At 38.5% G+C, this 17,344-nt stretch overlaps 2 protein-coding genes across 15 annotated transcripts in view; one reads left to right on the plus strand and one right to left on the minus strand.

Annotated features, from left to right (window-relative positions):
* The window catches only part of LOC128702468 (tigger transposable element-derived protein 1), a 490,624-nt gene that overhangs the window by 334,139 nt on the left and 139,141 nt on the right, over window positions 1–17,344 (plus strand). The window lies entirely within an intron of this gene.
* Window positions 1,236–17,344, minus strand: part of Snap29 (Synaptosomal-associated protein 29kDa) — a 91,428-nt gene continuing 75,319 nt past the window's right edge. For both annotated transcript variants that reach the window (XM_070105317.1, XM_070105316.1), the window contains exons 3-7: window positions 13,021–13,104; window positions 11,678–11,779; window positions 5,624–5,816; window positions 3,927–4,031; window positions 1,236–3,524 (exon numbers count right to left, since the gene is read on the minus strand). In XM_070105317.1, coding sequence (XP_069961418.1) covers window positions 3,358–3,524; window positions 3,927–4,031; window positions 5,624–5,816; window positions 11,678–11,779; window positions 13,021–13,104 — 651 coding nt within the window. In that variant the 3' untranslated portion in view covers window positions 1,236–3,357. The remainder of the gene's footprint in view (window positions 3,525–3,926; window positions 4,032–5,623; window positions 5,817–11,677; window positions 11,780–13,020; window positions 13,105–17,344) is intronic.

A 17,344-nucleotide genomic window follows, 5' to 3' on the forward strand; every position in this document is an offset into this window, starting at 1 on the left:
CCTTTCCTAAAGCCTCCTTGTTCATCTGCTATCCTATTCTCCGTCTTACTCTTAATTCTTTCAATTATAACTCTACCATACACTTTACCAGGTACACTTTATTGGTAGAAAGTTGCATATTTCTCAGTCTTATCTGCACAGGTTTCTACTCGGCTGGAGTTGAACACTTGGGATATCAAAGGAGAAATTTGCTTCTTGTATTGTGTCGAATATTTGTTGCCGCTCTCCAATTAGGATTTTAACGATAGGTTAATATTGGTGCTGGGTGTCCTGTATATATAGTGTGCACAGAATTGCAGGCATTTTGTAGGTCGAGGAAATTGAAACATTTGAAGTGTGTCTTGTCTTGAACGTGAGTGATTATTTGAACAAATTTCTGTTATGGCGAGTTTTAGGCGACTTGCTGTTGTTGATCACAATGTATGTGTATCACGAGGTAATGATAGATTACATAGTACACAATGAGTAATGTCTGAGGTATGTGCAATGTATTTTAGAAAAAATGCCCATTTTCACCATTTTTTTTTTAAAGATACACCTACCATCCGACTTACGACCTGCTCGACTTACGACCACTCGACTTACGACCGTGTTTTTTATGCCAAATTTCTGGGAAATAAACAAGTATTTGTGTTGTACACAGTGTTTATCCTAAACCTTACAGTATAAAACACAGTACTAACAACATAAAAAGTAAAGTAAAACATGAAATACCAAAATAAAACAATAAAATAAAGTCATTACAAAAATGTTTTGTTGATATTCAGTAGTAAAGTTCGACTTACGACCATTTCGACTTACGACCGGTTTCTCGGAACCGAACTCGGTCGTAAGTCGGATGGTAGGTGTATATGATGAATGTGTTGAATTTTTGTTTGCTGTCAAGGTATATAAAGCACCTATGAATTTCTTCACGTCTTTCAATGTGTGAAATATACATACATTAGTGGATTTCTTTTGTGTTTATTACAAGTAAACTACATTATCTGTATACTACATACAAGAAGTACAGTGTTTAAATTTTGAAAGTTTGAGTGCTCAAGTGAATATGTTTAGTTTAATTCCCAAGCACTACACAGGTCTTGTTAGTACTGAGTGTTAGTTGTCATCTAACAAACAAACAAGTAGGTGTTATTTACAATCTCAGCATTAATAGTGTTGTCAGGGACAACCAAATCTGGATTCGAGATGACGAGTGTCGTGTCATCTTCTGAACTGGCGTAAGAAAGAACAAGTGCAAGTTGTCGCATTTAATGCTGTAAATAAATTCCCTGCAAACATTTCGGAAATCTGGGCAGGAGCTTTGTCACAGCCAAAGTGATATACGTACAAACTAGTTTACAACACGTTACAACCACGAACTACTTTCCCTAACATGTAATGCACAAATAACCCGCACAGAGAGGGGAGGTTACAATGGTGTCTCAAGTCCTACCTGGACCATTTACAAAGTCACAAGTCAGAATGAAACAGTGTGGTAAGCTCCCCTCTCCCATGTGTGAGTTATTTGTGTACTGTTCCTGTCACAGTATTGTGCCTTTTAGCTACCTAACATGTATGCATGCTGCATGCAGTTTGATCCGAGAAAAGGGAGGAAGGGAGGGGGGGGGGTTAACCTCCAATTCCTTGGATCAAGAGCCCTTCGCCATCAAGGCACCCTTTTGGAATGTGATACCTCTACGTGCTTCAATGGTAGCGAAATAAGGACGAGTGTGATGAGACACGTGATCGTGCTGAAGACTCTAGCACCTTCAATAATACTGGGTTTAAAGCTTCATCAACACTGGTGGACACAGAATGAGAAACAACTTGGACAGGAATGGGAAATGCAGGCAATTACATATAAAAAAAATCAGTGTACAGAGAGGCTTTATAAGAGGTGACTGTACCATGTGCATGGATTCAAACAATTTATTGCTGGCAATAACAAAGACACACATGTTGCAGGTTTCACTGTAACAATACTCTGTTCAACACAAATCAAATGTACCAAAAACAGCTTTTTGGAACATTTTTGGTGCGTTTTTTATGGTAGATTTGCAAGAGAAGAGGACTTAGTTTGCAGCATAAAGTCCTAACAAGCAATTAAACCAGTTTAAATACCAAGTACACGAGGAGTGACCTCTGATAGCTGAGCAATTTTATCGCAAGTAAATTTTTTTGACACAAAACGCATGCTATGATATTAACGATATGTGATACTGACAACTTTATGAAGACACCAGCAACAGTTTAGTATTGATTTATGTGATACTTTGTAAGCTCAGCAGACATCAGCTGAAATACAGGAGACAACAACACAGGAGAGATGTAGGTATCTACATCACTACTGTTGTCTTCTCCGTATTTTGACTGTAGAAGCCTGCTGAGCAGGCAAAAAATGTCTTGTCCAAAGATACCAAACCGCTGCACACGTGTTACACACGACCCAAGATTCTGACTGTCTGTTACCTGGCAGGCTGATGCTCATCAACATTCACAAATTACCGATCACATATACTTATTCAACAGAGCTTTTTGGTCAGTATTTCAAGGTCACAGCGGTATTATTCCCACCGTTTCAGTAACTAATTCTGAATGACGGTATGTAGGAATTACAATACAGGCGTTCGTCAACCTACAATGGTTCAACTTTAAATATTTCAACTTTACGATGGAGCAAAAACAATTACTTCGGAGTTGAAACTTAAGATAATTACCCAACATTAAGGTGGCAAGTCCATAACGTGTATTCGTTCATTTTTCAGTACTAGTATTTAGTTACAGTAATTGTGTGTTTGTTTACATATTAAGTGACAGTCATTATTTACTTGTCATATGATATTCATATTCAACTTGCAATATTTTCAACTTAGGATGAGTTCGTCACAACATAACCCCATCATAAGTTGTGCACCTACATATACATGTACAGTGGACCCCCGCATAACGATTACCTCCGAATGCGACCAATTATGTAAGTGTATTTATGTAAGTGCGTTTGTACGTGTATGTTTGGGGGTCTGATATGGACTAATCTACTTCACAATATTTCTTATGGGAACAAATTCGGTCAGTACTGGCACCTGAATATACTTCTGGAGTGAAAAAATATCGTTAACCGGGGGTCCACTGTACATTTATTTAGCATATATTCATATTCGACTTACGATATTTCAACTTATGATGGGTTCGTCGGAATGTAACTCCATTGTAAACTGAGTAGCACCTGTACTTTTCTATATGGTATTAAAAATAACACAAGGGTTTTCTTGAAATGAAAGCATAATATTATTTCTTTTGCTGATGATACATTCTTAAATTCAAGGTTATACAATTAATGCAAAAAATCACCTTTCAACCTACATTCTACCGGCCTCATCGTTTGAGGATTTTCTTTATCTGTGTGTTTTGCGAGCCGATGGTCATGTCTGCCCTGTCTGCCTTCTCATGTATGCGGCTGATGGTCTCGTTCTGATCCGTAATTTCCGTCCCGAGACCCACTGCTAAGCCTTTTAGGCGCGACAGTCCCATACTTATCTCATCTGGAAAAAAGTTACAGTTTTTATGAGTGGCACAAACTACACAATCTTAACTGTCCAGTATTGGCCAGTAGGCTTACTGCAAGGACTCAGACTTAGCTACCACACATTTTGTACATTTAAAAAACTACTCGGTAATGTATCTTGAGTTCTTAAAGAGTATCATTATTATTTTTATTTATTATCACACTGGCCGATTCCCACCAAGGCAGGGTGGCCCGAAAAAGAAAAACTTTCACCATCATTCACTCCATCACTGTCTTGCCAGAAGGGTGCTTTACACTACAGTTTTTAAACTGCAACATTAACACCCCTCCTTCCTTATTACGTATAAACTATATTTTGTATACTGTAGAAAGAATCAAAGTTGTTTGTTTTTTAGTGATCTGCTACTACCCTACTCACCTAAATCAGAATCCAGTTTCGCATTGATGACTCTGCTTGTGGTTCGGAAGTCATCCAGATTGTCAGGTTCCTCTTCCTCGTCTTCTAAACCCTTGAGACGCATAGCTGCCGAACATAAACAATTATTATACGCACTTACGAAATTGTAGCGACACGATTGCAAACAAACCATACCACGGGTGGGGCTTGAACCTGTGGTCAGAGTCGTAAAACTCCAGACTGATGTGTGGATAATGCGTTTTACAGCTCTATGACCATGGGTTCAAGCCCCTCCCGTGGTATGATTTATTATAAACACATTTTAACTTTTAAGATCAGTCATTCTCTCTGTTGTGTATATGCATATGTGCATGAGGGTGTATGTGTGTGTGTGTACATGTGTGTCTGTGTTTGGGAAAAGGTGAGCAATGTTGGAGTGATATTATAAAAATCATTTTCCAGCCTAAATAATGAAGGCATACAAGTTAACACTTATGAAGGGGTTCTGGGAAGTTGGTTAGCTGGACTCGAGTACTGGAGGTGGGAAGTAAAGTGCCTGCACTCTGAAGGATGAGTGAAGATGCTACAGTTCTGGACATGTGAAGTACAGAACCTGGACTCAGAAGGATGAGTGAGGATAGTACAGCTCAGAGGGTCATCTTTACTGTGATGTCAGAACCCATCCTCTGGCAAGACAGTATTTGAATAATGATAAATAAGCTTAAAGTCAGAGTAGGCAAGGTCAAGATTACCATCTGCTTGACTACACCACACGCTGCCTCTCACCATCGTGACCTTATAATCATGCAGTACATACCACAAAGTTATATACAGATAAACCTCTTGAAGACTTGCTACTGTTCTTAATACAAGTGGTCTTCAACTTACAATGGGGCTACATTCTGAAGAACCCGTCGTAAAATGAAAATACTGCAAGTTGTATATGAATGTATGAGAAATAAGTAAATGCATAACTACTGTGACTGAATAATAAACAATTATAAGTACTGAAAGCCTAGGTAGAAGGTTGGTAGACAGCAGCCGCCCAGGGAGGTACTACCGTCCTGCCAAGTGAGCGTAAAACGAAAGCCTGCAATTGTTTTACATGATGGTAGGATTGCTGGTGTCCATTTTTCTGTCTCAAACATGCAAGGTTTCAGGTATATCTTGCTACTTCTACTAACACTTAGGTCACACTACACATACATGTACAAGCATATATACACACACCCCTCTGGGTTTTCTTTATTTTCTTTCTAGTTCTTGTTCTTGTTTATTTCCTCTTACCTCCATGGGGAAGTGGAACAGAATTCTTCCTCCGTAAGCCATGCGTGTTGTAAGAGGCGACTAAAATGCCGGGAGCAAGGGGCTAGTAACCTCTTCTCCTGTATATATTACTAAATGTAAAAGGAGAAACTTTTGTTTTTCCTTTTGGGCCGCCCCGCCTCGGTGGGATACAGCCAGAGTGTTGAAAGAAGGAAAGTATTGAAAAGTAAATAAATGAATGAAGATAAGTTTATTCTATCAATAAATGTACAGTACTGAATGTGCATTGCTACTGCACCATCGTAAATCAAAAAATTGCAAGTCAGACTATTGTAAAGTTGAAATATCGTAAGTCAAACCATCATAAAGTAAGAAGCATCTGTAGTTATGGTGGCAATAAAGTGGCAAAGGCAAGACATACACGACAACTAGATAGACTAAGATCCATTTACCTGGATGAAGAGAAGACTTCTGAGCAGCCATCAACATTTGGCTCCTCTCATAGGCAGCACCCAGGTTAGGGTTGTCTGCGACATTTGGCGCTTCCTGCTTGCTGGGGGACGTTGGCGAGACGACTTTCTCATTATCCTTCCCTGCAGGCTGCTTGGGCGTCGTCCACCATGTCTTTAAACTACTGAATACACTCTGGTGAAGGCAATAAGTAATTACATCACTGGCTTCTTAAAAAATCCACAATTCACTATAAAACAAACAAGATTGCATGCTAGTGGTTTTTTGAGCCTATAAATAAAAATCAACTCATCTACCTACACCAATACTATGAAAAGATAAAGATTTATTTATTTATTTATTTATTTATTTCTTTGTAAAGGTTGAAATGTGTAATTACAATTTTGGTTTGCTAAGTACATGTACTAAGAAAGCCTCTATCATGCCTGGGCATTTCTGACAAACAAAACCAATTCATCTATACGTACCTAAAATTATAGATCCTGTTAGAAACTACTTAATCAGTTTAAAGAATACATACTTAAATTTGTACTATTTTTACTAACTCTCTTTTTATTTTTATTTTATTATTATCACACTGGCCGATTCCCACCAAGGCAGGGTGGCCCGAAAAAGAAAAACTTTCACCATCATTCACTCCATCACTGTCTTGCCAGAAGGGTGCTTTACACTACAGTTTTTAAACTGCAACATTAACACCCCTCCTTCAGAGTGCAGGCACTGTACTTCCCATCTCCAGGACTCAAGTCCGGCCTGCCGGTTTCCCCGAATCCCTTCATAAATGTTACTTTGCTCACACTCCAACAGCACGTCAAGTATTAAAAACCATTTGTCTCCATTCACTCCTATCAAACACTCTCATGCATGCCTCCTGGAAGTCCAAGCCCCTCGCACACAAAACCTCCTTTACCCCCTCCCTCCAACCCTTCCTAGGCCGACCCCTACCCCGCCTTCCTTCCACTACAGACTGATACACTCTTGAAGTCATTCTGTTTCGCTCCATTCTCTCTACATGTCCGAACCACCTCAACAACCCTTCCTCAGCCCTCTGGACAACAGTTTTGGTAATCCCGCACCTCCTCCTAACTTCCAAACTACGAATTCTCTGCATTATATTCACACCACACATTGCCCTCAGACATGACATCTCCACTGCCTCCAGCCTTCTCCTCGCTGCAACATTCATCACCCACGCTTCACACCCATATAAGAGCGTTGGTAAAACTATACTCTCATACATTCCCCTCTTTGCCTCCAAGGACAAAGTTCTTTGTCTCCACAGACTCCTAAGTGCACCACTCACTCTTTTTCCCTCATCAATTCTATGATTCACCTCATCTTTCATAGACCCATCCGCTGACACGTCCACTCCCAAATATCTGAATACGTTCACCTCCTCCATACTCTCTCCCTCCAATCTGATATTCAATCTTTCATCACCTAATCTTTTTGTTATCCTCATAACCTTACTCTTTCCTGTATTCACCTTTAATTTTCTTCTTTTGCACACCCTACCAAATTCATCCACCAATCTCTGCAACTTCTCTTCAGAATCTCCCAAGAGCACAGTGTCATCAGCAAAGAGCAGCTGTGACAACTCCCACTTTGTGTGTGATTCTTTATCTTTTAACTCCACGCCTCTTGCCAAGACCCTCGCATTTACTTCTCTTACAACCCCATCTATAAATATATTAAACAACCACGGTGACATCACACATCCTTGTCTAAGGCCTACTTTTACTGGGAAAAAATTTCCCTCTTTCCTACATACTCTAACTTGAGCCTCACTATCCTCGTAAAAACTCTTCACTGCTTTCAGTAACCTACCTCCTACACCATACACTTGCAACATCTGCCACATTGCCCCCCTATCCACCCTGTCATACGCCTTTTCCAAATCCATAAATGCCACAAAGACCTCTTTAGCCTTATCTAAATACTGTTCACTTATATGTTTCACTGTAAACACCTGGTCCACACACCCCCTACCTTTCCTAAAGCCTCCTTGTTCATCTGCTATCCTATTCTCCGTCTTACTCTTAATTCTTTCAATTATAACTCTACCATACACTTTACCAGGTACACTCAACAGACTTATCCCCCTATAATTTTTGCACTCTCTTTTATCCCCTTTGCCTTTATACAAAGGAACTATGCATGCTCTCTGCCAATCCCTAGGTACCTTACCCTCTTCCATACATTTATTAAATAATTGCACCAACCACTCCAAAACTATATCCCCACCTGCTTTTAACATTTCTATCTTTATCCCATCAATCCCGGCTGCCTTACCCCCTTTCATTTTACCTACTGCCTCACGAACTTCCCCCACACTCACAACTGGCTCTTCCTCACTCCTACAAGATGTTATTCCTCCTTGCCCTATACACGAAATCACAGCTTCCCTATCTTCATCAACATTTAACAATTCCTCAAAATATTCCTTCCATCTTCCCAATACCTCTAACTCTCCATTTAATAACTCTCCTCTCCTATTTTTAACTGACAAATCAATTTGTTCTCTAGGCTTTCTTAACTTGTTAATCTCACTCCAAAACTTTTTCTTATTTTCAACAAAATTTGTTGATAACATCTCACCCCACTCTCTCATTTGCTCTCTTTTTACATTGCTTCACCACTCTCTTAACCTCTCTCTTTTTCTCCATATACTCTTCCCTCCTTGCATCACTTCTACTTTGTAAAAACTTCTCATATGCTAACTTTTTCTCCCTTACTACTCTCTTTACATCATCATTCCACCAATCGCTCCTCTTCCCTCCTGCACCCACTTTCCTGTAACCACAAACTTCTGCTGAACACTCTAACACTACATTTTTAAACCTACCCCATACCTCTTCGACCCCATTGCCTATGCTCTCATTAGCCCATCTATCCTCCAATAGCTGTTTATATCTTACCCTAACTGCCTCCTCTTTTAGTTTATAAACCTTCACCTCTCTCTTCCCTGATGCTTCTATTCTCCTTGTATCCCATCTACCTTTTACTCTCAGTGTAGCTACAACTAGAAAGTGATCTGATATATCTGTGGCCCCTCTATAAACATGTACATCCTGAAGTCTACTCAACAGTCTTTTATCTACCAATACATAATCCAACAAACTACTGTCATTTCGCCCTACATCATATCGTGTATACTTATTTATCCTCTTTTTCTTAAAATATGTATTACCTATAACTAAACCCCTTTCTATACAAAGTTCAATCAAAGGGCTCCCATTATCATTTACACCTGGCACCCCAAACTTACCTACCACACCCTCTCTAAAAGTTTCTCCTACTTTAGCATTCAAGTCCCCTACCACAATTACTCTCTCACTTGGTTCAAAGGCTCCTATACATTCACTTAACATCTCCCAAAATCTCTCTCTCTCCTCTGCATTCCTCTCTTCTCCAGGTGCATACACGCTTATTATGACCCACTTCTCGCATCCAACCTTTACTTTAATCCACATAATTCTTGAATTTACACATTCATATTCTCTTTTCTCCTTCCATAACTGATCATTTAACATTACTGCTACCCCTTCCTTTGCTCTAACTCTCTCAGATACTCCAGATTTAATCCCATTTATTTCCCCCCACTGAAACTCTCCTACCCCCTTCATAGATATGTATGTAAACAAAAAATGACATATATAGGGTTTGCTACTATCTGCGGTTATGGGCATCCACGGCAGGTTCTGGAACGTATCCCCGCAGATATGGAGGGAACTGCTGTACTTATAATTGTACTGCCTATGTCTAATTGTAATACCTATGTCTAATTGTAATACCTATGTCTAATTGTAATACCTATGTCTAATTGTAATACCTATGTCTAGGCTTAAGCAGTCTGTAAACGAAGTATTAATCTGCCTGAAATACACATGCATGTTAATGGTTTTCTTTTGTGTTTAACTATACAGTGGAACCCCAAGTTTCGGCCATAATTCGTTCCAGAATGCTGTTCGAGTGCCGTTACCGAATGCATTTGTTCCCACGAGGAATATTGTAAATTAGATTAGTCCATTTCAGACCCCCAAAAATACACTTACAAAAGCACTTGCAATAATACACTTACGTAATTGTTCGAGTTGGGAGGCGGCTGAAACTTGGCGTACCACTATACTCTGTTACATGTAAACTACATTTTGTAAACCATAGAAAAAGAAAAAATCTGATTTTGAAGCTCAGTGAAGTATTTGAGCTATCAAGATGTGTATGAGCACTCGTGTATATATCGACTGCGTCAGTGTTGTATTTTTCAAGCTCGTACTTGTGTATGTCACAGGATTTTTCAATTATTAAATGTCTAAGTGTTAAATCTCCTAGGTAGTAGGTTGGTAGACAGCAACCACCCAGGGAGGTACTACCGTCCTGCCAAGTGAGTGTAAAACGGAAACCTGTAATTGTTTTACATGATGGTAGGATTGCTGGTGTCTTTTGTCTGTCTCATAAACATGCAAGATTTCAGGTATGTCTTGCTATTTCTACTTACACTTAGGTCACACTACACATACAAGTACAAGTACAGTGGGCCCCCAGTTAACGATATTTTTTCACTCCAGAAGTATGTTCAGGTGCCAGTACTGACCGAATTTGTTCCCATAAGGAATATTGTGAAGTAGATTAGTCCATTTCAGACCCCCAAACATACACGTACAAACGCACTTACATAAATACACTTACATAATTGGTCGCATTTGGAGGTGATCGTTAAGCGGGGGTCCACTGTATACACACCCCTCTGGGTATTCTTCTATTTTCTTTCTAGTTCTTGTTCTTGTTTATTTCCTCTTATCTCCATGGGGAAGTGGAACAGAATTCTTCCTCCGTAAGCCATGCGTGTTGTAAGAGGCGACTAAAATGCTGGGAGCAAGGGGCTAGTAACCCCTTCTCCCGTATAAATTACTAAATTTAAAAGAGAAACTTTCGTTTTTCTTTTTGGGCCATCCTGCCTTGGTGGGATACGGCCGGTGTGTTTAAAGAAAGAAAGAAAGAAAGAAAGAAAGAAAGAAAGAAGTGTTAAATCTGAGTCGGTCATTCAATGCATCTTTCCGCTATAACTATAATACGTAATGAAAATGTGAAAGATAAGGCATTTTTATTTGGTTATGTAACCCATTTCAGAGACCATAAACATGACATGGAATAGACAAACAAAAGGAGGTTCTGCATGACAATATCAAAACAATAGCTAAAGATAAAACAATATCTCTTGGCTGTGTAAATAAGAAGGGTGATATAGATACCACAATGCGTGGATACCTTTCATCGTTATCATCATCAAGGGAAATACTAGAAGTTAACTTTGAGACACTCTTGGCCAGTGATGATACAGTGGTACCCAGAGTTTCACACTTACATAATTGGTCGAGTTGGGAGCTGTATGAAACTCGGGGTACCACTGTACTTAGAATTTCAACAGTTTTTATTTCTTCCAATTAGAGCTGAGCTATCAGCACCCAACTGATAATTTTAACCTTAGTGATAATTGTGTATTCCTGTACTGATCACCCGTCACTGCCTCGGACGCAGGCTTCACAAAAAATACAAAATACAGAAAACAATCACTCCAAAGTATCCAATTGATATATTTATTGACTTACAGCAAAGAGGGGAGGGGAAATTTGCAGTTCTGAACTGTAGTATTCATGCATCTTCGGCAAGACAGTCATGGAGTGAGTGATGGTGAAAGTGTTTCTTCTCTTTTTTAGGTCACCCTGCCTCGGTGACAATGTGACAATGTTGACCACAAGAGTCCCTTTAACCCTTAAACTGTCCAAATGTAGATCTACGTTAGCTCACGTAGCGCTCCGAATGTAGATCTACGTTTTTTTATAGTTTCTTATGGAGAAATCAAGGTTGAAGCGCTACATGTGCAAATGTAGATGCATGTTTGGACAGTTTAAGGGTTAAAAACTGATTTTAATATCTGTCAGGACAATCTAAACACGTATTCTGTGCTCAGGTAGAACTGTTTGTGACTGATAAGGCATGCAAAATGGAGCCTCCAAGAAACCCAAGGAACTTGCCTTGATGCCATTGATGTTTTTCTGTGTATCTTTCAAGTTCTCATTGATGTTGTCCAGTCGCTGCTCAGTGTTCATCAACTGTTCTCGTTGCTTCACCAATTCCTAAAAAAAAATGCACTTAATTATATGGCTTTTGACATGTTTTATACACAAATAATCTGTCTGAGACTTGTGAATGGTCCAAGTGGGACCGAAGTGTTGTTGCACCTACGTGAGGGTTATTTATGTATTATTCTAGTCACGGTATTTTGACTTAGTTCGTTTTTGATAATACGCTTGGGTATCAATATAATTTCTCTGTACATCTCCAGATCTTCTTTGTAAATGGTCCAAGTCGGACCAAAACGTCGTTGTAAGCTTCTCTCTTTTATGTGCGGGTTATTTGTGTATCATCTTAAAGTTACCTATTTTCAGTACATGGTAAAACTGTATGCTGTACATGTACTATTCTGTACATCTTAATTTCGCCTGCACAGAGTGAAGGTTACACAAAACTGATATGGGTTTGAAGCTCGACAAAAAACCAATCGTTATTAAGACCATTTTGGGCCCACTCAGATGACAGCTAAGTCTTGAACTACAGTACTGTATAATACTGCATATACTACTTTGAATGATTACCCTACAATATGCCAACCCATAAGAACATAAAAAGAAGCCTTGCAGTAGGCCTACTGGCTGCCTCCAGGGCTCTAAGACTGGCCTATACCTTATGAAAACCGATAAAGCAAATGCGATAGTAATTATGGACACTTACACTCACTCACCCATTTGACCATAAACAGAAATCTCAATCTCAATCTTAAAATAATGAATCCTAACAGTCATAAGTTGGCCTGTGATACTCCAATACTGAAACTATATACTGTGCCAAAACAAAAGCATTCACATTGCTAAACTCACAAACTAGTATTTAATCACTTAGCCATAATACCAACTTACCTCATAATTTGTAATATTTTAAAATTAAGATTTAAACTAAGTCTGCCCGAAATGCCTAGCCATGCTAAGCGTTCTAGTGGTACACTCTGTAATACCTAGCCATGCTAGGTGTTCTAGTGGTACACTCTGTAATACCTAGCCATGCTAGGTGTTCTAGTGGTACACTCTGTAATGCCTAGCCATGCTAGGTGTTCTAGTGGTACATTCTGTAATACCTAGCCATGCTAGGTGTTCTAGTGGTACACTCTGTAATTATTATTTTACTACATGTAAACCACACAATAACCAAATTCTGTAAACTCAGCATTGTAATCCTTATAGAGAATAAACTTTGAATTATAGTGAAAAAATAAGTATGTTATAGGAAAATGGGGGAACTTTCGTGCCTCTTAATTTCTCACCTCTGCCGTCTCGACGCCCACTCTCTCAGACTCGTATAAGAGTCCTTTACTTCTCTCGGTAGATTCTAATGTCCGATGCTCAATCTGGAATGATTTTATTTAGTGACACTATGTTCAATATGAAATTTTAACCTTTATACAATATTCTGAAACCTTTATAAGAAATTAATACATCTCTAAGACAATACACAAATAACTCGTACATAGGAGAGAGAAGCTCGTGATGTTTCGGTCAGACTTGGACCAAATGGGACTGAAACGTCGTTATTTGTGTATTGTTCCAGTCACGGTACAGTGGACCCCCGGTTAACGATATTTTTTCATTCCAGAAGTATGTTCAGGTGCCAGTACTGACTGAATTTGTTCCCATAAGGAATATTGTGAAGTAGATTAGTCCATTTCAGACCCCCAAACATACACGTACAAACGCACTTACATAAATACACTAACATAATTGGTCGCATTGGAAGCTGATCGTTAACCCTTTGAGGGTTTCGGACGTACTAGTACGGCTTACGACCCAGGGTTTTTGACGTACTAGTACGCCTAAATTCTAGCGCCCTCAAATCTAGTGGGAGAAAGCTGGTAGGCCTTCATATGAAAGAATGGGTCTATGTGGTCAGTGAGCACAGTCTAAAAAAAATCCTGCAGCACACAGTGCGTAATGAGAAAAAAAAAAACTTTGACCGTTTTTTTGGAATAAATCAGCGACTTTGCAGTGTATTTTCGTATGCTATTTATTGTTGTATTCTAGTTTTCTTGGTCTCATTTTATAGAATAGAAGACATATTACAGAAATTGAGATGATTTTGACTGGTTTTACAATGAGATACCTTGAAATTGAGCTCAAAATAGCAGAAATGTTCGATTTTTACCAAATTTCTAAAGTAAACAAATCGTGCCAAGCGTCCAATACACATCAACTGGTGAGTCTAATGTTCTTTCATAAGTGCGCCAATAATATTTATATCATTTTTTATACTAATGCAGTAGTCTGCATAACAGTAAATCTTATATTTTTTGTGAGAATAAAAATTCAAAGTGGAAAGCAAAAGAATATAAGAGGGGCCTTGAGACGTGACTAATGACTAGAGGAAATGTCATTTTAGTGCCAGGAATGTCTTTCTTGTTTATTCTGGACCCTATTCGGAAATTGGTATCTTTTGAAATTTGTATGAAATTGGCAAAATTGCTAAATTCTGACCACTGTATTGGATAGTAAAATTTCATAAATGGGTAGTTTCTTGCACCCATTCGATAGACAAAATGGAGTTCTAGCGAAATATTCATGTTTTTTGTCGACTAGTACAGTGGAATTGGCCGAAAATGGGGCTCAAAATGGGCAAAATAGCCGATGCGTAAACATCGCCGAGACCGCTAACTTTGCGAGAGCATAATTCCGTAAGTTTTCCATCAAATTTCAAACTTTTGGTGTCCTTATGATCGGGAAAAGATTCTCTATCTTTTCAAAGAGAAAATTATTTTTTTTTTTTAAATTTGGCCGACCCTGAGAACGAGTTTCGGAGAGGGCCTGTCGACCCTCAAAGGGTTAAGCGGGGGTCCACTGTATTGTGTAATCTACATTATATCCAAAAATGACACTGTACCAACCAGACTACAGGAGGTACTAAATCTTAGCCTAACTTCACTCCAGATTATAAATGTCACCCTGTAACTCCCATTATAGGCTTACCGATGCAGAACACAGATGTGGTATTACTCCCATCCATGAAATAAGAATATCAGAGTAACCAGGCAGAAACTAGGCAGTTAATCCTTATAATTGTAAACGGCAAGAGAAATCCTATTTAATACAGTTTATGTATTGTAATGATTAACAACGGAAGGGCAATGACTTTTACTTGTACAGTGGACCCCTGGTTTACGATATTATTTCATTCCAGAAGTATGTTCAGGTGCCAGTACTGACCGAATTTGTTCCCATAAGGAATATTGTGAATTAGATTAGTCCATTTCAGACCCCCAAACATACACATACAAACGCACTTACATAAATACACTTACATAATTGGTCGCATTGGGAGCTGATCGTAAACCGGGGGTCCACTGTATTATGTTTTAGTTCACTGGCCGTCTCCCACCAAGGTAGTGACCCGATAAAATAGAAAATATTCACCATTATTCAGTCAGTGTCTTTCCATCTGGGATGTTAGCACACTGCTGGCAAGACAGTGATTGGATGAATGATGGTGAAAGTGTTTCCTCTTGTTCGGGTCAGCCTACTTCGGTGGGAGACGGTAAATATATTAAAGAAATGCCCTGGAATGATAGTGGCTTTCTTTGTACTTAGCAAACAGAAATTGTAATTACACATTATAAACTATGCAAAGAAACAAACCCTTAAAAAAAGGAACTGATATTTTGTGGATAGGTTCAGTATTTTGTGGATAGGTTCAGTATTTTGTGGATAGGTTCAGTATTTTGTGGATAGGTTCAGTATTTTGTGGATAGGTTCAGTATTTTGTGGATAGGTTCAGTATTTTGTGGATAGGTTCAGTATTTTGTGGACAGGTTCAGTATTTTGTGGATAGGTTCAGTATTTTGTGGACAGGTTCAGTATTTTGTGGACAGGTTCAGTATTTTGTGGATAGGTTCAGTATTTTGTGGATAGGTTCAGTATTTTGTGGACAGGTTCAGTATTTTGTGGACAGGTTCAGTATTTTGTGGATAGGTTCAGTATTTTGTGGATAGGTTCAGTATTTTGTGGATAGGTTCAGTATTTTGTGGACAGGTTCAGTATTTTGTGGATAGGTTCAGTATTTTGTGGATAGGTTCAGTATTTTGTGGACAGGTTCAGTATTTTGTGGACAGGTTCAGTATTTTGTGGATAGGTTCAGTATTTTGTGGATAGGTTCAGTATTTTGTGGATAGGTTCAGTATTTTGTGGATAGGTTCAGTATTTTGTGGACAGGTTCAGTATTTCATTGCACTGAGGGAACAGAACACACACACATTAATGAAACACACGTATGTTGCGAATAAGAATTTTTATAAAGAACTTCAGAATGTGGTCTGTTACCATTTTTTTCTTATGCAACAAGATTTTGGATCCGAGTTAGTTAAAGGTATTTTAGAGTCTAGGGGAAATAATTTCAACTGGGAAACTCCATAGAATAATATTCAAATTTATTAAAGTATTTAAATACAATACTTTACCTTTTCTCTGTACCTAATATTATATCGTAATACTTTGTACAATAAATTTACAATAATATACGTATATATATATATATATATATATATTTAGTTCAAAATCATGGAAATATCACATTAATAAGGAAGATTAATTATTCTTCCTGTAATTAAGTCTTCACTAATATTTACGTCTTTGTCTTAACAAGACTGTGTAAACTCAAAGTACAAAATGTACAAGATTCAACAAGACCTTTGAATCCGGCCGTAAAGGAAGTAGGAAGCCAGAGTTTGTTTGAGAAGACGTATCTCTATGGATTACTGAACTGACCAAGAATATAAATATCAAAACAATCTTCAGAGCAATGAGGAACAAACTGAGTCAGCTCTAGAGACTAATTCTCAAACCCATTCAAACTGTACACCGTAAGAGAGCCAATATACGATCAGTTGTCAAGGCTAGAGCAGGGAGCAGACTGACTACCAGCCAGTCTGTTGACCCGTCGTCAGGTTGGATCACCTGACCCAACGTCAGTCAGCCGGACATAAACAATTGAACAATTCACCGGATGGTTCCGAGACTTACGCTCTATATACATAATAATCCTACCTAACAATAATAATAATAATAATAATAATAAAATAAAAGTGATAATACCATGGTATTTTTTATATATTAACAGATAATAATATAATGCCAAAAGTCTCTATTTTAGCTATAAACGGGGACTTTCACGCTATAATATTAAGTGATGATCATATTCTCTTACAATAGTTAAATAACACAGGATGACCAATTTCTAAGATACAACAACGTACAACACACAAACTTAGGTGTTGTGCGTGTTATTCCTCAGGTTGAATGTCAGTTGTAAATCAGGCACAGTGTTAGGCAAATGATTCCATGGTAAGTCTTCCCACATACAGGAATATTTTTATTTTTTATTATCACACTGGCCGATTCCCACCAAGGCAGGGTGGCCCGAAAAAGAAAAACTTTCACCATCATTCACTCCATCACTGTCTTGCCAGAAGGGTGCTTTACACTACAGTTTTTAAACTGCAACATTAACACCCGTCCTTAATAACACTGTTGAGCCCAGTTGAAAAATATTCACCAGGCCAAAATCTTAAACATGTCTGGTAAAATGCAATTTTTATTTTTTTTATG

This window comes from Cherax quadricarinatus, chromosome 98 (assembly GCF_038502225.1).
Source record: "Cherax quadricarinatus isolate ZL_2023a chromosome 98, ASM3850222v1, whole genome shotgun sequence".
Classification (NCBI taxonomy): Eukaryota; Metazoa; Arthropoda; class Malacostraca; order Decapoda; family Parastacidae; genus Cherax; species Cherax quadricarinatus.